This window comes from Aspergillus undulatus, assembly GCF_047715775.1.
Source record: "Aspergillus undulatus strain CBS 261.88 unplaced genomic scaffold BDV17scaffold_42, whole genome shotgun sequence".
In the NCBI taxonomy this organism is placed as follows: domain Eukaryota; kingdom Fungi; phylum Ascomycota; class Eurotiomycetes; order Eurotiales; family Aspergillaceae; genus Aspergillus; species Aspergillus undulatus.
The window spans coordinates 223,830-240,516 of NW_027396646.1; the positions used below are offsets into that span (position 1 = coordinate 223,830).

Below are 16,687 nucleotides of genomic sequence, written 5' to 3' on the forward strand. Positions count from 1 at the left end.
AATCAACATGGATCATGGGGGACTAGGCAAGATGATGGTGGGGGGGCTGCAACACAAAAAGAGCTCCGGAACTAATCAAATCGCTGGGTGATGACCTTGTCCGAGATCTTTTGACTGTTGTTTTCCATATTCGATTTCTTTTTCGCCCGCCCCTTCTGTTCCACGTACCCAAGAACGTACAGTACAGTACAATACAGGTTGACACCGAGTGTTCAGAACTCCAGATGAGAGATAGATGGTTATGTACCTATTTTTGTTCTGTCGGAGGGCTCACGGGATATGGGCGATCTGACTGCCTAGTGTGTCCACTGTCCATACGAAGGAAAAAAAAGACGGCCTATAACAGCGAGCAATATACCGTGAACAGGCAAGACCCCTGCCGCTGGAGCCCCCCGCTGCTTCCACTGCTCTGGGACACCGGAAGGAAGAGGCGGAAAGCAAAAAAAAAGAGGGAGCGATGTATCTATATCTCGTTCTAGATCGCCCTGCTCCGTAGCGTCAGGTCAAGCGTGCAAGGAACCAACGAAAAAGTAAATAATTCTTTTATTTATTTTTTCTCGAATTATCTTATTTGATTCCTCACCACAGGAATAAATAAGATAGATTAAATCCAGTGGGTCGTATTTGCTTATTACTAGTGATCCCCATTGTCAAGATCACCTTGAGATCAGAACCCATTCCTCGTTGTTGTCACTGTCAATCCTCTCTTCGTACTTCGTCCTTGCCCTGACATCGTGAATCTTATATAGCCTGCTCATCGTCCATCGAGTGGGGTTTCCTGGTCACTCTTTGTTCCTCAGATCTTGACGATTGCATGCTTGTTTCTGAAGATCGGGTCTGGATCGTGTTGGATCTTGCTCTTGATATTGGCCGTCCACCGTATATCTTATTTGCTTGTTCCCGTTCGCTTTGCTTCTTCTAACCAGCGTTCACGGGCTCAAACCACAGTTCGAGCTTCTGCAGAGAATCTCGAACCCACGCCACTGGTACAGAAAAAGCAAAGCAGGCGACAGAACGCCGTCCAGGCTGCACAGGCTGGTTGTCGACTGTAAGGCATTCAGCCTAATATGTGGTTCAAGGTGACAGTGCGATGGCTGATATCAATACCAGATCGACTTTCTTTCTCCTTTCCTTATCTCGACAGCCTCATCACCGCAGGGAGCGAACGGCAAACAAAGAGAGACATACGCTCAGAAGAACGGTGAGTTCTGCTTGAGCCGCTGCAATGGAGACCGCAGAGCCCGTGTCATACGAGTTCCCTGGCCATGCTGTTGGCGCTGTTGCGCCTCGGCGGATGATGAACCCTGGTCTCGGTCATAACTTCTTCTATACCAACCCAACAGCCTCGTTTCCGTTACCATACCATCAACCTTCATCTGCGACGTATGGTTTCAGCCATCCGCTCAGTAATCATCATCACCAGCAGCAGCAACAACAGCAACCACAAAGCCACCACCACCATCATCACCATCACCATCACCCTGGCTACCAGCAGTTCTTCGTTCCTAACCAACCGCTCCATGCGCAATCGGTGCGCCTCGCCTCAGAGCCGTCGCCGATTCAGCAGATTCCGGAAATTCGACCGGCCAAAAATGCCGTGAACAGGGTGCCGAGAGAACCTGTACTCAAAGTCGAACGAAACCCCGAACCACAAACCGTTCCGTCGACCACACTACCTCCTGCTACCGGCGTAGCTCCAGCAACAAAGAATCCTAGCTCGGCCGAGATCGAATTCTCGACAGAGGTAGACGTCTTGATGAAAGCAATACAGGCCAAAGGACCATCCTCGTCGCAACCGGCAACGACCATGCAGTCACTACCGCCGTTCCAGCAGTTGACTCATGGGGGAAGCAACGGGTACTCTCAGCCTTATATGTCACCACCAGTTGCAAATCCCCGCCACCCTGTGCTTGTTGAGGATCCACAGTCTCGTTCAGGGAAGAAGCGGAAGTACGTATGTACGCTGCCACATTGTGGGAAAAGCTTCGCTCAGAAGACCCATTTGGACATCCATACGAGAGCCCACACCGGAGACAAGCCCTTTGTAAGTCAGAAATGACGCTTATCCCATGACGCTACGCAGCTAACCACCCATAGGTCTGCACAGAAGCCGGATGCGGGCAGCGGTTCTCACAGCTGGGAAACCTCAAGGTAAGCACTCAATCGTTAACTCAGAGAGAGACTTGACTAAACTGCCCTATGTCAGACCCATCAAAGACGCCACACAGGAGAGAAACCCTTCTCGTGCGATATCTGCCAGAAAAAATTCGCCCAGCGAGGGAACGTCCGCGCCCATAAAATAACCCATCAAGAAGGCAAGCCATTTAACTGTCTTCTAGACGAGTGCGGCAAAAAGTTCACGCAGCTTGGAAATCTGAAGGTGAGCATCAAATTGAGCGAGTGATCTGAGTATGGCTAAGGACGGCAGCTAACCAGCCAATTTCACTGCAGTCGCATCAGAACAAGTTCCACGGACCAACGCTCCGAAAACTTACCCTAAAGTTCTCCGAAGTGATGGACGGCGACCACATGAACCCGCAAGACCGAAGACTCTGGGAATACTTCGCGACCTTATACAAGAATAGCAACAAGGGTATCAAGGGGCGTGGAAAGGACCGCAGGATATCCCCGTCGTCTAAGTCGGACGTGGGCGCCGTCGCGGGGCGGCGGTCGAGTGCGGATGACCAAGCCCGCCGGGAAAGCTACGAGGACTCGTCCGTTTATACCGGGGCGTCAAGCAGTGAAGAGGATGATGTGGAGCAGTACTATATGGGAAAGCGCGATCAATGATTGTTTTGTTTTCTGTGCCTTGATTTGCTCTGCTTTTATTCGCTTGTGATTTGACTGGATTTGTTACCATATTGCCAAGATACCATTGTTCGAAATTTTCCCAATGTTCGCTTGTTCTCTTTGTTGCTCATGTACTCCGTATAATGGAGATGCATCGATTGCTGGATGGATGTTTTGCATAGGCAGGGGCGTGTCTGATTGGGTCGGATAACGCAGGTTCTGTATCACATAGCATTGCTCAAGATAGTTGTACATACACTATTCCTAGGTATATCAATGAGTGGTCAGAGGAGTTCATGGTCGAGCATCTCAGCGTTATCGCAAAGGCTCCAAATTAAAGTCTTGATGCTCCTTTCAACAGTTAACACCATGATGCAGCATCCAATTCAATTGCACGTCTATTCGTCCATCACCTGAATCCATATGAACCAACTTCATGCCACCTTCGGCAGATATGCTCTAGTATTCTCGTAGACGAGAAATGTTACCCAGGTGCTCGGTAGGACACGGAACAAATTCGGTCCAAGACCCTTATAGAAACCAGCCAAACCCTCTTTAGCCCAAATCTGTGCAATCGCATCCCGAAGCCCTCGGTACGCAAGATGAGCGTCATATGTTTGCAGCCGCGACCGGAGCACCTGGTACGGGTACGTGATTGAGCCCGCAAAAATCTTCGAGATGCTCGAGATCACGAAGAAATCCAGGTTGTTGAGTTCTCTTTCACCCTCGCCCTCCGATTGCGGTTGCGTTCGGTATAGCTTGAGCTTCTCATAAGCCATGAATTGCAGCGCGCCATGGCTGACGCCAAACAACGACGGTGTCAGTCCGCGGTAGAATCCTGATATACCTTCTGAGCGGATTATTTGCTTTGCGCCGGTCGTGAATGAGGTATATGCACCGGGTGACTTTAAGCCCGTGGCAAGCATGCGAGTCTTAATGACCCAGATGGGGTTGGTCAGGACAGATGTTAGGATTCCTGTTTCCAGTACCAAGGTCGTTAGTTGACTTCTTCAAGGCCTGTGGCCCAAGCGAGCACGTACCTGCGGAGCCCGAGGCGATGAAATAGTCGGATGAAGTGAGCAGCTCACGCTGCTGCCTCCCGCCATCTGAAGCCCTGCGCGAGCGCCAGTATAATATCATATCCTTGACATTGCCGTAGAAGAGAAAGTAAAGTGCCCAGCTAGAGGAATTACCGATGATGTTGGGCGTCAGTCCGCGGTAGAATGCGACGAGTCCGCCTTCATCGTGGAAGATTTCGCGGACAACTCGGAGTGAACCGCCGACTCGGGAGGACGAACTTCGATCGACTGTGTGCAGATTGTATGTCAGATGCGCTGTTGAAAACCTTGCTGGAAGACAGTGCGGTGGGAGTGAAAGTACCTTGGAGTCGAGTCTTGATGAGATCCAGCGGATGCAGACAGAGAGTAGTTACTATGCCTGCTGTGAATCCTGCTATGGTTTCCACCACGGATGACGACAAGCCATCTTTGACAGTCATGAACCTTTGATTGCGAGAGGTTTCACTCAGAGCGTGCTTGGTGAGGTGTGGGACCTACGGAAACTCGTTCGTCTTCTAACTTTTTTGTTCGGTCCGACAGCTTCCGCTTGGCGTGCCGAACGTTTTTATACTGGGATCGACCGGCGATACTCGGTGCGATGACTGCCTAGGATATTGCATCTGAATATTTGTTGCTAGCCGGCGTTGAACTATCGCTATGGCCTGGTGAAGACCGCTTGCTTAGGTGCTTTGGCTGCGGCTCCTGGGATCAGAATGTGCTGTTCTAGCAGCACGGCTGTACGCCCTGACTCAATGGACAAGCAAAGATGTTTTACAAAATATCGAATCTGGGGGAAATCAAATGCTCTGATTAACCGGTGCCAACATAACGAAACCCATAATACTTATAAATACACGTGGATGAATGTCAAGATGCAAACTTCCACACTGAATTCAGAGATACACACTCAGCAACTTCAGCTCCAACTCTATGCAGTTCAACATGCAAAAACTGGCTGATCTTGGAGAGTGGAAGTAGATAGTGTTCATAACAGTTTCTTCGTGAAACTGATTTTGATTATGCAAGCGGCGAGAACAGCCTGTTCAGTGAGTTAGCGGACAGTAGGCTTCGTCGGGCACAGTAATCATAAGTACTTGAAGAGAGACGGCCTGGGTTCGCTGTATGTGTATCCTGTGGTAGCTTATTAGCATCAAGGTTCACGTCGAGACTTGAGTCAGACAATTAATATCATACCGAGGTAGAGGATCAAAGGGAGGTATCCGCTACAGTTGAGGTGTTGTGAGCTTGGTGAATATTGCAATCGGAAATCAGGATTCTCTCACTAGTGGACAGCGACTCGAGAAACATCGATAACCTTGGAAATACGTTCCTAATCCATGACTGCCATCAGCATGCTGGCGTACTATGACTCAATGACAACGGCAGCAAGTCCGACTTACCTTGGTTTCTTCAGAGAATTGAGCCATCCTGACAATGATACCGACCGCTTTTGTGATCAAAAAATTCAAGAGGTTTTGAAGTAAGAATCGAGCTGGGCAGAAGGAAAGGTGGTTGAATTGCAAAGTCGAAGGCGGAAGGGGAGTTATCTCAAAGTTTTCGGGAGCTTGACTGGCCGAGGACGCGAGCCACCGCGGCCGATAAAGCATCTCCCAAAGTTTTCGCATTCACAGCACTTCCCCTTTCATTTCATGTCCCACCATTAGTTCTTCTATACTCTACGTTTTGATAGCCCGCTCTGGACTCATCTTCGTAAATCGCGCTTTTCCCCAAACCAAGAGACTTCCACGGCACTGCGATCCTAGTTTCCCGACCAGTCGCTCGACTTCCCTAAATCGTTCACCTCTACAAGTCGGCGCTATGTCAGGCGCAAGGCATTGGTACGTTGAGATATTTCTGGTGCTCTCACCTCCAAGCGCTAAACATCAATAGGGAGCAAGACAAAGAGGCCACCGTCTATATTGGAAACCTTGATGAACGGGTCTCCGATAGCCTGGTATGGGAGCTCATGCTACAGGCGGGGCGCATCGTTAACGTTCACCTGCCGAAAGATCGAGTTACCCAGTCACACCAAGGATATGGTTTCGTCGAGTTCAACAGCGAGGAGGATGCGGAGTACGCGTCGCGGATTATGAACGGAATCCGTCTATACGGGAAGCCCATTCGCGTGAATAAAGCTTCCGCTGATAAACAAAAGTCCGTGGAAATTGGAGCCGAGCTCTTCGTCGGCAACTTGGACCCTATGGTCACGGAGCAAGTTCTCTATGATACGTTTAGTCGGTTCGGCAACCTGGTTAATCTGCCAAAGGTACTCGCGAGGCTCCACAACTCACCTTCTTTTACTTACAATACTAATTTAATTTACAGATTGCCAGAGACGACAGCAACCTTTCCAGAGGATATGGCTTTGTGTCATTTGCCGACTTTGAGTCCTCGGATGCCGCCATAACTAATATGAACGGCCAGTACCTGATGAACAAGCAAGTTTCTGTACAATATGCCTACAAGAAAGATGGTAAGGGTGAGAGACATGGTGACCAGGCAGAGCGAATGTTAGCCGCACAAGCTCGCAAACATAACGTTCGACCGCCGACGCAAACCCTTCCACCACAATTCCCGACACCGACTATTCCGATCGTACCTGGCTCGATGCCCAACGGCGATCCCTCACGACCCATCAGCACGGTCCCGCCAGACCAAGGCATGGGAAGAGGTCCAGTGCCTCCGCCACAGCCGGTCGGTTTCCCCCCAAATATTGCTCCTCAGCAGCCTATGGCCAGACCTGGTCCTCCAGCGCCGCTGGCCGCTCACCATCCGGGACTTCCAGCACGTCCTCCCCCCTCACAAGCTGGGTATGGAGGCCCGCAGACTTTCTTGCCCCCAAGCTTCGGCAATCCTGGTCAGCAGGCTCATTTCCCGCCCCAGGGTGCGCCGACTCCGGGATTTGCGCCCCCAGGTTTTGGCCCCCCTCTAGGGAACACTGGCCCGCCACCACCATTGCCCCCTGGGTTTCAGCAGCCAGGGTATGGCCGGGGTCGTTGAAATAAAATAATCGGTTTGCTTGAACTTACCAGAATCGAAACTGATGGGCTACGTGGATGGGCGCACTGCATACCCGGGGAAGAAATCACGCCCTGATTCCGCCTGCAATCTCGAGTATCGATATTCAGAGTAGCTGAGCCTGCCAGAGCAAGGCCTGCGCACTCACAGATCTGCCGTCTGCAATCCTGCGGTTAACGCTCATCGGACGCCGAAACAACTACAACTACTTGAAAGAACGATATGTAATTGTATTTCATAGCGGCGATTTTAGTATCATTTTACCCTGAACATCTCCGTGTTCTCCCGATTTCAGTGGCAGTAGTGTTGTGAATGGGGCTGCATGTGTATATAGTTGATCTATAATCTCCAAGAGCCATACTCCGCAAGCCCTAAACGCAGCCCTCAACAGAACACGACCTCGACAAAAGATATGCGCAGGAACCAATGAGCCACATATATGAATCCAATTAGAACGAGAACCTACTGAAAGGCTATACCAAGACAATAAAAAGGTATGCTTCTTGAACTTAGGAAAGGCGGACAAAGTGTGTAGACCGCACTGAGACAAAAAGTAGGAAAGGGGCTAGCATCAAGAGAACGACACGAATTTGGGGTCCCTGGGCCGGCCATCAGGACCGATATTGTTCTTGGCGAACCGCTGTTCAGTATAGATTTGACGAGCTTCATCAAAATCAACCCGTTGGCGTCTCATGATGTTTAGAATTTCGCGCTTGCCACGGGCGTCCAATCCGGCTCTTTGATCGCCATTCTCGACATTAGCTGAGATGTCAAACTCAGATGATGTGAGCCCTGCCGTTATATCGCCGGCGAAACTTGATGGCAGACGATGGTATATATAGTCAGGAATGGGGAGGAGTGGTAGCCAACGTGACCGAGTGAGATAGAGAGCTACATAGTATATGTTAGTACCGTGTCTCTGGAACCGCAGGGATATTTCCATTGGGAAACGTACCAGTGCCGCAGATACCAACGAACAGGGCAAGAAAATAGAAGAAGTATGTCATTTTGCTGCTTAAGTCTGATGAGAGCGATTGTGTCAAGTGATGGACTGTAATGATATTTAGTCAAGGAATGATACGACTGCAAGAGCAGTCCGCAGGCCAAGCAGGTCGTATAAATCGGCGACTAATAACTGTCAGTAGAATAAGCGTCGCCGGCGTGACAAGGATCGGCCAAAGGAAGTAGGTAGCATCTATGGCATCGAGAAGAAAAGCAAGATCAAGGCTGACTGACCAAGAGAGGCGCGATGGTGGTTACCTCGATGCGCTGGAAGGCTGCGGAACCCGGCAGGTGGACCGTGCGCCCATGGCGACTCCTTATTTAAGCCTCAGATTTCAGGCAGATAAAGGCAACAGCAACTATACCTAAATCGGCCCGCTTAGCGAGACCGCGGCACGTCACTCTTGGCATTGGCGCACAATCATCCACGGAATTCTGAGACCCCAAGCTAGGAAATCGGACTTGCGACGAACTCGATTTGTGTTCTTTATCTTCAACTCCAGACACACATTCACAATGGCCGCCGAAAGATCAAACGTCTCCAGCGACCTCGTCTGGCAGCTCACCCGTACGTTCCCGATATTTGCACAACTGCGATTTTTGGTTTCAATCGAAGCGGTTCGGTTTCTATCACGAACAGGAGGCTAATTTGGGGGGATCTGTATAGGCAACCAGAACTCTTTTCTGGTCAAGCGTAGCAGCAATGGTGGCGTCCAGCTCTCCCGCGACCCCCTCAACGTGCTGAACAAGCACTCTTTCAAGGTACGAAAATCAGACGAAGGGCTAGGTCTTCATTTTGCTCTGCATCAGACCTGGTAGAACAGTGGCTAACGATGTCATCTCGACGTATAGTATGCCGGTTACGCCAACACCAAGGTAAATTCGCCAGCCAGTTTCGATGACATGCCTTCCGCAAGAATGGATCTTTTAACGAGTAATAATAGGCCGTCGGTGTCCAGCCCACTGAGAACGGTGGTGTTGTCACCTTCACCAAGAAGCCCAACACCGCTCAGCAGCCCGCTAAGAGCCTCGCTACCGTCACCTACGGCCCCGGTGCCTCCAACCGCAAGTAAGCAAACACGGGTCGCCACATTTAAGTCCGAATTCGCTGACTGGATGATTTTTCCCGCTACCTGTAGGATCTACAAGGGTGTTGCCGACAAGACCGCTAAGGGCAACTACCGTGCCGACCTCCGTCAAGACGCTGTTGCCCGTGTGAGCGCTATCCGCCGCTCTCAGAAGGCCAAGAAGGAGACGCCTGCCAGGAAGCCCCGTGGTGCTCAGGCAAAGAAGGCTGCCGAGCAGGAGTCCGCTTAAAGAAATGCGGCTGGAGCGAGAAAATTGAGGATATGACATTGCAAGTTCGATACACTGGCATAATGCCGTCCAGCGGGAAGTGACATCAATGTATTTTAGCAAGCATTATTTGCTATTGGTTCACTCCGCGACAATCCGTCCCAGTTACGGGACCGGGGAAAGGGAGATCAAAATCAAAGAAAACCCTTTTCAAAACCAAATTCTTGCAAGGGCATTGATTGAATATCAATCCTGGGGAGTCTTGAATACGACGGGGAAACGATCAGCCTTGCTCGGGTAGATGTAGACAAATCCACCATGCTGGAGCACATGGACCTTGAAAGCCTCAATGCCTTCACAGGCTCGCAGCCGTTTGCCGGCCCAAGCCAAGTGGTAAAGTTGGAACCGCTGGAGTGATTCCGCCGCCCATTTGCCGTAGGGGAATTTCGATACCCGCCTTTTCCCGAATTTGCAACATGGTCAATGGGTAAACCCGGTGTCGTCCCTGTCAGCGGCTATGCAGAGGACGAAAATCTCCGGGCCGTGGGGAGCAAATGTCCGCTTGGACATCCGCGATTGCGAGTTGGACCAGCCATCACTCTAGGTACAGTGACTCGGGCGCATGCTGGCATAGTCATGATGCGGCGGGCTGACCGTTTGGCAAGGAGAATGGAAGGACTGCTGACCTGTAGTATTTTGGCTGTAGGTCAGGTTTCTACCGAGTAGTTCTACTAATATTGATTGATTCGTGAGTCTATACTAATGCCGATAATGTCTTTGGCAGCCGGAATGACGGCGTCGCTCTCCACATGTGATTATCCATTATCCAGATTGGCAGACTGGCAAACGCCCCAGACGGTAGAAGAGTCTACGTATAAATAACGAGGGGCATCACTGCACCACCCTCAAGCTCCAAGCATCTGTCCTTCTATCTGTTACGTTTCGAAATCCTCGGTCACCCCAATTTGGCTCACCCCCCATCTAGCCCCCTCACCGAAGTAAGTAGCGGGCATAGTCTGAAGATGTCCACTCATACCACCTGGAGCTCGTTCCTTGCTTGTCCCACCCAGCTCTACCCCTCATTTACCCCTCCATTTTGCATCAGCACCGACTCCAGATCTTCTTCTCCATCATCTCTCATCTGGGTTCGATCCTTATCATCAAGCAGCCCTTCTCATCTGCTAAATCTGCCTCTTCGTCTTGTTCTAACTAATTCCCTTTTCTGCAACAACAGAGTCCTCTGTTTACACAATGGTTAAAGCCGGTAGGTTGGATGCGAAGAAGTCCCCCAATTCGAGTGACTGTATCTCACTAGGAAACTTATAGCTGTCCTCGGAGCTTCTGGTGGCATTGGCCAGGTTTGTATACCCACTCTTGAGCTCTCAGCACATCTCTAACCAAGACCTCTAGCCTCTTTCTCTCCTCCTCAAAACCTCTCCTCTCGTCGATGAGCTTGCCCTCTACGATGTTGTCAACACTCCGGGTGTCGCCGCCGATCTTTCACACATCTCTTCCGTTGCCGTATGTCATGCCAGGTCGGGAAGCGCTGCGGGCTGCAGGACTAACGTGAACGACAGAAAATCTCCGGCTACTTGCCCAAGGATGACGGCTTAAAGCATGCTTTGACTGGCACTGACATTGTCGTGATCCCAGCTGGAATTCCTCGTTAGTCAAGCCAATTCCACATGTATATGGTGACAGTTGCACTAACATATGCGTATCCTAGGCAAGCCTGGCATGACCCGTGATGACCTCTTCAAGATCAACGCAGGCATTGTTCGTGATCTCGTCAAGGGTATTGCCGAATACAGCCCCAAGGCTTTCATCCTCATCATCTCAAACCCCGTCAACTCCACCGTCCCCATCGCTGCCGAGGTCCTCAAAGCCGCTGGCGTCTTTGACCCTACACGCCTCTTTGGTGTCACTACTCTGGATGTTGTTCGTGCAGAGACCTTCACCCAGGAGTTCTCCGGCCAGAAGGACCCATCTACCGTGACTATCCCCGTTGTCGGTGGCCACTCCGGCGAGACTATCGTTCCCCTCTTCAGCAAGGTCTCTCCTTCCTTCCAGGTCCCTGCAGACAAATACGATGCTCTTGTCAACCGTGTGTACCCCTCTAAAACTGTGACCAAACAGAATATGTCTTGCTGACTTTTGCTCAGGCGTCCAGTTCGGCGGAGATGAGGTCGTTAAGGCCAAGGATGGTGCCGGTTCTGCTACCCTCTCTATGGCTTTCGCTGGTTTCAGGTGTGCCATTTTGCTTGATCCTCAGCGCGGCATGCAAAGCTGACATGATAACAGATTTGCGGAGAGCGTCATCAAGGCATCCAAGGGCCAGTCCGGAATTGTCGAGCCAAGCTACGTGTACCTGCCCGGTGTTCCCGGTGGCGAGGAACTTGCCAAGGCCACAGGCGTTGACTTCTTCTCGACCCCCATTGAACTTGGGGTGAGTGTCTAGATTCAGTTGATTGAGATGCATAGTTCTGTGGCAGGATGCTAACATGATAAATAGCCCAATGGTGTCCAGAAGGCCATCAACATTCTCGATGGCGTCACCGATGGCGAGAAGAAGCTGCTCGAGGTGGCTATCAAGGGCCTCCAGGGCAACATTAGCAAGGGCGTTGAATTCGTCCAGAGCCCACCAAAGTAAACGCGCCCGCCCCCGCCCCCGCCCACAATCCCCAGTACTCTTCCATGCATTGGTCGGTCTTTGTATGCTGCTCGCATTCCTATTCCAACCACAGCCTATTTTCCGCGGTCTCATCAGAACTGCCGCAATGAAAGAGCTTCGCTAATTGATGGTATTCGGGAAAGATAGGCTTTGAATCATGAAAGAATAATATGAAGCCTCATTGGCGGTGATGAGCATGAATAATACCGGTTAGATCTGCAATCCATCCTACAGGGACAATGCAGAGCGAACACAGAATATTTCTTCGCATTCGTATATGTCGCGTAGGTCCTTTCCCGAGGATGCGCTGATAAACATAGCAAAATGATTTGGAGTGTCGCTTTGGGCGTCCATGATCTCGGTGACTGGGTGTAGGGTTCTCGGGCTGATGGCGTCTATGGTACTCTTCAAGATTTGTTTATCGTTTTTATTTGAAATGTCGCGCCAGGAAGCTCCGTAGTTTCGGCTTGGACGGTTGTATTGATACCCAGGTTCGACAGTGCACCGCGAATGACACCACAAGGAAACCAAAGATACTAGAATACTGGTTAGAGAGCCAGTGTTCATTATAGTAAACGCGCAATGACGAGTTGCCTTACTGCTTGTGCCATAGACACGGCCTCACTCCTGACGGACATGCTCATTCGTGCAAAAGGTCGAAACGAGTTGTCTGTTAAGACGTATACTCCCTGACAGCCAGATTCCATATCAGCCCTGATTAGGTCTTGATTATGAACAGAGCACCCAAGCAGCACTCACGCGATGGTTCGTCTTTAGATTATCGATTTGCTTCTTGAACAATGTCGTCCATAAATCTTTGCATAAGAACTTGATGACATCGAGGTTATCCGTGAAACGGGGTCGGTCACGAGAAAATCTGCAAAAATGCGGAAAAGGCACATTAGCATAGGAGTCCTTAGAACGTACAATTTCGGCACCAGTTCAACCCGGATTCTCTGCGAACAAGTAACTCGCATCAAGGGGCGCAGGTGAGAGAATGCGAGGATGCTGCGATATATATAACCTGCAACGGCGTACCTTTCGGCAAGGCCTTGCCCGACTCTATAGCCCAATGATTCGAGGCGGAAGAACGCCGTTTCCTTCGTCTCCTCATCGTCGAGAAGTCTATCGTCCGCTGCGAGATCTTTGGCTATCCGCTCGGCCATCGGAACCAGCTCGATGAGGAGGAAATCAAGGCATGATGCGCCGACCAAACGAGTTCGGGATTCGGAAATCATGGGGTTTGTGCTGGACGCATCGAACGACATGGCGGTGATGGGCGACGCGGAGAACGAGTCGTTGATCAATTAGAGCGGAGGACGGAGAGAAAGTTGTAGTGACCAGTAAACCGACTCAAGCGCTGTCGTGAGTCCAGGATTCCAGGTGGTCATTCGAGGGTGAGAGAGAACTTGAGTACTATAAGCTCTGCGGAGTCGAGTCCCGAAAGGACTAATCAGTCGCTCGGGATGTTTAGCGGCTCCTTGACGGTAGCCTACAGTATTCATCTACGTACATTGAAGCATGCACCCCCCCCCATATATTTGAAAGGAGACTGACGTCTTATTATGAATAAAGTTTGAATTGTGGTACCGAGAAGAAAACTTGCGATAATAACTAATGAATTACCCCCATTGACCGAACGGCTTTAGTCGCTAAAATGTCGAATCTACCCTGTCCAAACGCCCAAATGACCATTGACGCAATCGTCCTCTGTACACCGAAACCAAGTCACGCCGCAACACCACCAGATGCGTCGTTTATAGATTTTGAACAGCAACATTGTCTTGAATAATTTGACCATCAGTCTGGAGCGAATGCCGGAAGAGGATAAGAGCCCCTATATGGACCTCGATGATCTTGTCGAGGCAAAGGCCGAGGAAGATTAACGGCTTGTCGTTTTGGTGGCCTTACTGGAGAATCGTCACCGTCATCGTCGTCGCTCACCGTCAGATCAATTACAGGGGCTGGGCGTTTGTTCGTTGACCATGTGGAGGACGGCTCCCGCGACCTAGCTGGTGTTTGCTGTACCACGTCCAAAGCAGGAAGAGACTCTTGCTTTACAGGTGTGACCCCGGGTTCCCTTATCTCAATCAAGTCATCGTCGTCAGTCGCAGGTGTAGCACTATCGGCCCCTGTCGTTGCCGTTTCATCTTTGGGATTGGACCATCGACCATCCGGTTCTATGGTGACTTGCTCGACGTCGACTGGGGTCGAGTGAAGTATATCATCAACGTACCTATACAATTAGTGAAGAACTTGAGATGAAGAAGAGCTCCAAATGAAGCAACTATTGGAAGCTTACTGGTCGACGTTAAGGGATTCGTAGCTTGTTGCCTTGGCGCAAACCGGGCAAGTCCAAGTGGGCGCTTGTTCTTGCAATTGGAGAAAGGATGATGCGTCAAAGCACTGGTTATGCGTACACAACACGGAGCGACACGGCACCTGTATTCGTTGAGTTGAGAGAGGGCATTTCAGCGACATCACGGTTGACGTAGCAACTATGTCCGCATCTTCGGCCTTGCTTTTCACTGTTATGTGTTAGAATTTCAGTCTCGCTGATTTCTTCGGTGACACACACTTTCTTGAAGCACCTGCTCCTTCGTAATTGTCTTCCTTTGTTTCAGCTTATTTACGAGCTCGTCGATCGCCGTGCATTCAACCAGATTTGCGAGAACGAAAAAGCGCTGTTGACCAACTGGTAAGGGCGACTTTGCCATATGTTTTAGCCTAAATTTGGACTGGCTTACCTTATGGGTAAGAGCATAAGTCATCACAACGTGATTCGTATAGCCTGCTTTCTTCCGAAGATAACCTGTTATGTCCGCTGGTCTTGTTGTCCCAGGTTTGTTCTTAAGTCCTCGAAGGTTAGCTTTCACCTCATCGAGATTCGCTTTGAGTTCGACTTGATGAGGGAAAGCAATATCAGACTTAGTGAACTGGTTAAGCCCAGTGTCGGCGGCACAGAAAACCATGACACGCAGCCTAGGATCTGTCGATAATCTTGACGCGACATCTGCGCTGAGGAGTATCCTAAGTTCCACACTATCTCTCGTATGTTCTCGTGCTACTTTAAACGGTTAGACGAGTTTTATAGAACAATTGGCCGCACATGTGGTGGTGGAGAGCTCACCTTTGCATTCTATAGTAGGTGTGAGTTGACTTATTATCCTATAAAAAGGACTGTCCTTGAAGATTATGGGCCCTGAAATATCATAAGAAGGCAGACTTATAGTAATGTTATGTATGGTCATACCAGATGCGGACCCATGTGAGGGTATTGACATCCCTATGGGCGATGGTCTGTGTTGCGATTGCATGGACTGGTTGGTTGAGGCGTGTTGATAAGGGTGGCCTAGAGCGGGTGGCTGTACCGACGGAGACGGGGGCAATGCGCGATGCGCAGTGCCATATATGAACTTTCTGAGGGAGTCATAAAGCTCAAGCTGGCCTGAGCTGTAGTGCCGTTCAAGACCTGGTGTTGGTTCGGCCATTAGCATGGGTTTTGGTTGCGGTCATAAACCAAAGAGAAAGATGAACAAACATTCGATGATCCGTATTTGAAGCGCAGCTTTCACCCCCGAGACCGCCAGCCCCTCAAATCTCAAAATTTCCTTCAGTTGCGCATTTGTCAGGGTCTTGATCAAAGCGATCACGCTCTGAAGATCAGATGACTGGCCAGAGGCCATCGTGGGGACGGACTCCAGAGTAAGTGTTAATGGCCAGAGTGTCGAGGAATATGGTTCAACGAGGAAAGCTTTTTCTGACTGAATTCATTCAAAGACATCTCAATTTCCAATCTTGAAGCAATGGTGTGATACCAGTTATAAGAAAACGCCGCTGCACTTGCTGGTCAGCAAATCAACTTCGAGGCTCGCGACTGCCGCTCAGAGGCGTGCGGAGGAGCCAAGCGTCTCCGATCGGATGACATAAGACCGCTCGGAGGTGGAGGGTCGAAAATCTAAAACTTTTTCCCAAAACCACCAACCTCGGTGGCAATCAAATCGTTCTGAATCTACCTATATTCTCTCTCGACCATATTTTGTGACATACTTACGCTGCGGAAAATGGCAAAAAGTGTTCGCGCAAGTGTGCAGAAGCGCAACAAAGCAAAGCTTCGCTCTACAGTCTTTGGGCCTGCTGTGGATGCTCGGACTGAAAGATTATCAGCAAAGTTGCAGGAGCTCGCTGCTCAGCCAAAACCGAACAACCAAGCACAGTCGAAGGCGGGCGAAAGCACCATGAACATGGGTATGCAATCATGTTTTGGTTCCTGCTATCATAGGCCAAATCCGATCCCAGCTAACAGCAATTAGAGACACAGGATGAGAATGCCAAGTCAAATTCAAGTGAAGGTAAGTAGTCTCTGTCAACTGTGCTTCTCCTCTGATTCTAACGATATTGCCTATCTAGCCATGGATATTGATTCCTCAAAAACCAGCAGTGGGTGCTCGCAGCGCTCGGGACGAATCCAGAAACGTCAGAGGAAAAACCGTTCATCCATCGTTTTCAAACCGCATCCATCAAAGGCCAAGAAAGCACCCAGGAAGAAATAAAGCACAACAATCCCTTCCTAATCACCAGATCACGAAGATGCGCACTCTCGTCCTACCAAAATTCAGTAGCCCCACTCGCTGCGCTTTTATACGAAGTGGGCTTCGACTATCCGCCATGGCCTTGAGAATCAACTCGCGTGAAAAGGCGAGAGCGATGCAAATTGGGTGTCCGACAACATCCATTGATGCCTCGTCTGCTACTCTCGGGCTGTTGCAAAGGACTGCAAACCATAAACGCCTCAGCGGGTGGGAGAAATCCTGGAAGGCGCTCTTCTATTTTGGAAGGAGAAGTCTGGGAT

The 16,687-nt window shown here is 50.2% G+C and overlaps 10 protein-coding genes across 10 annotated transcripts; 5 read left to right on the forward strand and 5 right to left on the reverse strand.

The window, feature by feature from the left end:
• Nucleotides 1–1,030: 1,030 nt before the first annotated feature.
• Nucleotides 1,031–2,822, forward strand: BDV17DRAFT_154428 (uncharacterized protein). Its single transcript, XM_073754538.1, has 5 exons — nucleotides 1,031–1,048; nucleotides 1,111–2,044; nucleotides 2,098–2,151; nucleotides 2,207–2,380; nucleotides 2,452–2,822. Exons 2-5 carry the CDS (start codon nucleotides 1,226–1,228, stop codon nucleotides 2,788–2,790), a joined length of 1,386 nt encoding a protein of 461 aa, XP_073613357.1. The 5' UTR covers nucleotides 1,031–1,048; nucleotides 1,111–1,225; the 3' UTR covers nucleotides 2,791–2,822.
• Nucleotides 2,823–3,224: 402 nt separating this feature from the next.
• BDV17DRAFT_293518 (putative mitochondrial folate carrier protein Flx1) lies at nucleotides 3,225–4,288 on the reverse strand (the record flags this gene model as incomplete). Its single annotated transcript, XM_073762628.1, has 3 exons — nucleotides 3,225–3,766; nucleotides 3,831–4,097; nucleotides 4,171–4,288. 3 exons carry the CDS (start codon nucleotides 4,286–4,288, stop codon nucleotides 3,225–3,227), a joined length of 927 nt encoding a protein of 308 aa, XP_073613358.1.
• An 80-nt stretch (nucleotides 4,289–4,368) lies between these two features.
• Nucleotides 4,369–5,371, reverse strand: BDV17DRAFT_269489 (mitochondrial import receptor subunit TOM7). Its single transcript, XM_073758577.1, has 5 exons — nucleotides 5,249–5,371; nucleotides 5,132–5,178; nucleotides 5,043–5,071; nucleotides 4,943–4,979; nucleotides 4,369–4,887 (listed from the first exon to the last, which is right to left on the reverse strand). The coding sequence occupies exons 1-5, from the start codon at nucleotides 5,273–5,275 to the stop codon at nucleotides 4,866–4,868; spliced, it is 162 nt and encodes a 53-aa protein (XP_073613359.1). The 5' UTR covers nucleotides 5,276–5,371; the 3' UTR covers nucleotides 4,369–4,865.
• A 295-nt stretch (nucleotides 5,372–5,666) lies between these two features.
• On the forward strand, nucleotides 5,667–6,848 carry BDV17DRAFT_293520 (U2 snRNP complex subunit HSH49; the record flags this gene model as incomplete). The annotated part of the gene is made up of 3 exons (XM_073762629.1): nucleotides 5,667–5,686; nucleotides 5,739–6,114; nucleotides 6,174–6,848. 3 exons carry the CDS (start codon nucleotides 5,667–5,669, stop codon nucleotides 6,846–6,848), a joined length of 1,071 nt encoding a protein of 356 aa, XP_073613360.1.
• Nucleotides 6,849–7,437: 589 nt separating this feature from the next.
• Nucleotides 7,438–7,873, reverse strand: BDV17DRAFT_293521 (DUF2015 domain-containing protein; the record flags this gene model as incomplete). The annotated part of the gene is made up of 2 exons (XM_073762630.1): nucleotides 7,438–7,757; nucleotides 7,822–7,873. The coding sequence occupies 2 exons, from the start codon at nucleotides 7,871–7,873 to the stop codon at nucleotides 7,438–7,440; spliced, it is 372 nt and encodes a 123-aa protein (XP_073613361.1).
• Nucleotides 7,874–8,329: 456 nt separating this feature from the next.
• On the forward strand, nucleotides 8,330–9,911 carry BDV17DRAFT_269496 (60S ribosomal protein L28). Its single transcript, XM_073758578.1, has 5 exons — nucleotides 8,330–8,436; nucleotides 8,536–8,630; nucleotides 8,721–8,744; nucleotides 8,813–8,937; nucleotides 9,008–9,911. Exons 1-5 carry the CDS (start codon nucleotides 8,385–8,387, stop codon nucleotides 9,183–9,185), a joined length of 474 nt encoding a protein of 157 aa, XP_073613362.1. The 5' UTR covers nucleotides 8,330–8,384; the 3' UTR covers nucleotides 9,186–9,911.
• Nucleotides 9,912–9,936: 25 nt separating this feature from the next.
• On the forward strand, nucleotides 9,937–12,354 carry BDV17DRAFT_154946 (malate dehydrogenase). The gene is made up of 11 exons (XM_073754542.1): nucleotides 9,937–10,162; nucleotides 10,399–10,428; nucleotides 10,491–10,522; nucleotides 10,575–10,685; nucleotides 10,742–10,829; nucleotides 10,891–11,268; nucleotides 11,327–11,411; nucleotides 11,466–11,610; nucleotides 11,677–11,810; nucleotides 11,983–12,044; nucleotides 12,156–12,354. The coding sequence occupies exons 2-10, from the start codon at nucleotides 10,416–10,418 to the stop codon at nucleotides 11,987–11,989; spliced, it is 993 nt and encodes a 330-aa protein (XP_073613363.1). The 5' UTR covers nucleotides 9,937–10,162; nucleotides 10,399–10,415; the 3' UTR covers nucleotides 11,990–12,044; nucleotides 12,156–12,354.
• On the reverse strand, nucleotides 12,086–13,269 carry BDV17DRAFT_155020 (trafficking protein particle complex subunit). Its single transcript, XM_073754544.1, has 4 exons — nucleotides 12,874–13,269; nucleotides 12,595–12,712; nucleotides 12,435–12,524; nucleotides 12,086–12,371 (listed from the first exon to the last, which is right to left on the reverse strand). Exons 1-4 carry the CDS (start codon nucleotides 13,101–13,103, stop codon nucleotides 12,243–12,245), a joined length of 567 nt encoding a protein of 188 aa, XP_073613364.1. The 5' UTR covers nucleotides 13,104–13,269; the 3' UTR covers nucleotides 12,086–12,242.
• BDV17DRAFT_269534 (PINIT domain-containing protein) lies at nucleotides 13,213–15,692 on the reverse strand. Its single transcript, XM_073758579.1, has 7 exons — nucleotides 15,377–15,692; nucleotides 15,089–15,307; nucleotides 14,966–15,037; nucleotides 14,583–14,902; nucleotides 14,414–14,519; nucleotides 14,138–14,363; nucleotides 13,213–14,071 (listed from the first exon to the last, which is right to left on the reverse strand). Exons 1-7 carry the CDS (start codon nucleotides 15,519–15,521, stop codon nucleotides 13,636–13,638), a joined length of 1,524 nt encoding a protein of 507 aa, XP_073613365.1. The 5' UTR covers nucleotides 15,522–15,692; the 3' UTR covers nucleotides 13,213–13,635.
• Nucleotides 15,693–15,899: 207 nt separating this feature from the next.
• BDV17DRAFT_293526 (DUF2423 domain-containing protein) lies at nucleotides 15,900–16,388 on the forward strand (the record flags this gene model as incomplete). The annotated part of the gene is made up of 3 exons (XM_073762631.1): nucleotides 15,900–16,083; nucleotides 16,149–16,187; nucleotides 16,246–16,388. 3 exons carry the CDS (start codon nucleotides 15,900–15,902, stop codon nucleotides 16,386–16,388), a joined length of 366 nt encoding a protein of 121 aa, XP_073613366.1.
• Between the last annotated feature and the right edge of the window lie 299 nt (nucleotides 16,389–16,687).

Coding starts and splice junctions, on each gene's coding strand:
- BDV17DRAFT_154428 (XM_073754538.1), top strand. CDS start 1,226: ATGGAGACCGCAGAGCCCGTGTCATACGAGTTCCCTGGCCATGCTGTT. Junction 2,045..2,097: donor ACACCGGAGACAAGCCCTTT/GTAAGTCAGAAA, acceptor AACCACCCATAG/GTCTGCACAGAAGCCGGATG. Junction 2,152..2,206: donor CACAGCTGGGAAACCTCAAG/GTAAGCACTCAA, acceptor GCCCTATGTCAG/ACCCATCAAAGACGCCACAC.
- BDV17DRAFT_269489 (XM_073758577.1), bottom strand. CDS start 5,275: ATGGCTCAATTCTCTGAAGAAACCAAG. Junction 5,072..5,131: donor TCTCGAGTCGCTGTCCACTA/GTGAGAGAATCC, acceptor CCTCAACTGTAG/CGGATACCTCCCTTTGATCC. Junction 4,980..5,042: donor CCCTTTGATCCTCTACCTCG/GTATGATATTAA, acceptor AAGCTACCACAG/GATACACATACAGCGAACCC.
- BDV17DRAFT_269496 (XM_073758578.1), top strand. CDS start 8,385: ATGGCCGCCGAAAGATCAAACGTCTCCAGCGACCTCGTCTGGCAGCTC. Junction 8,437..8,535: donor CCTCGTCTGGCAGCTCACCC/GTACGTTCCCGA, acceptor GGATCTGTATAG/GCAACCAGAACTCTTTTCTG. Junction 8,745..8,812: donor CCGGTTACGCCAACACCAAG/GTAAATTCGCCA, acceptor GAGTAATAATAG/GCCGTCGGTGTCCAGCCCAC.
- BDV17DRAFT_154946 (XM_073754542.1), top strand. Junction 10,830..10,890: donor GATCCCAGCTGGAATTCCTC/GTTAGTCAAGCC, acceptor TGCGTATCCTAG/GCAAGCCTGGCATGACCCGT. Junction 11,412..11,465: donor ATGGCTTTCGCTGGTTTCAG/GTGTGCCATTTT, acceptor ACATGATAACAG/ATTTGCGGAGAGCGTCATCA.
- BDV17DRAFT_155020 (XM_073754544.1), bottom strand. CDS start 13,103: ATGTCGTTCGATGCGTCCAGCACAAACCCCATGATTTCCGAATCCCGA. Junction 12,713..12,873: donor GGGCAAGGCCTTGCCGAAAG/GTACGCCGTTGC, acceptor GCATTTTTGCAG/ATTTTCTCGTGACCGACCCC. Junction 12,372..12,434: donor CCGTGTCTATGGCACAAGCA/GTAAGGCAACTC, acceptor CCAGTATTCTAG/TATCTTTGGTTTCCTTGTGG.
- BDV17DRAFT_269534 (XM_073758579.1), bottom strand. CDS start 15,521: ATGGCCTCTGGCCAGTCATCTGATCTTCAGAGCGTGATCGCTTTGATC. Junction 15,308..15,376: donor TCAAATACGGATCATCGAAT/GTTTGTTCATCT, acceptor AACCAACACCAG/GTCTTGAACGGCACTACAGC. Junction 14,903..14,965: donor ACCTACTATAGAATGCAAAG/GTGAGCTCTCCA, acceptor AACCGTTTAAAG/TAGCACGAGAACATACGAGA.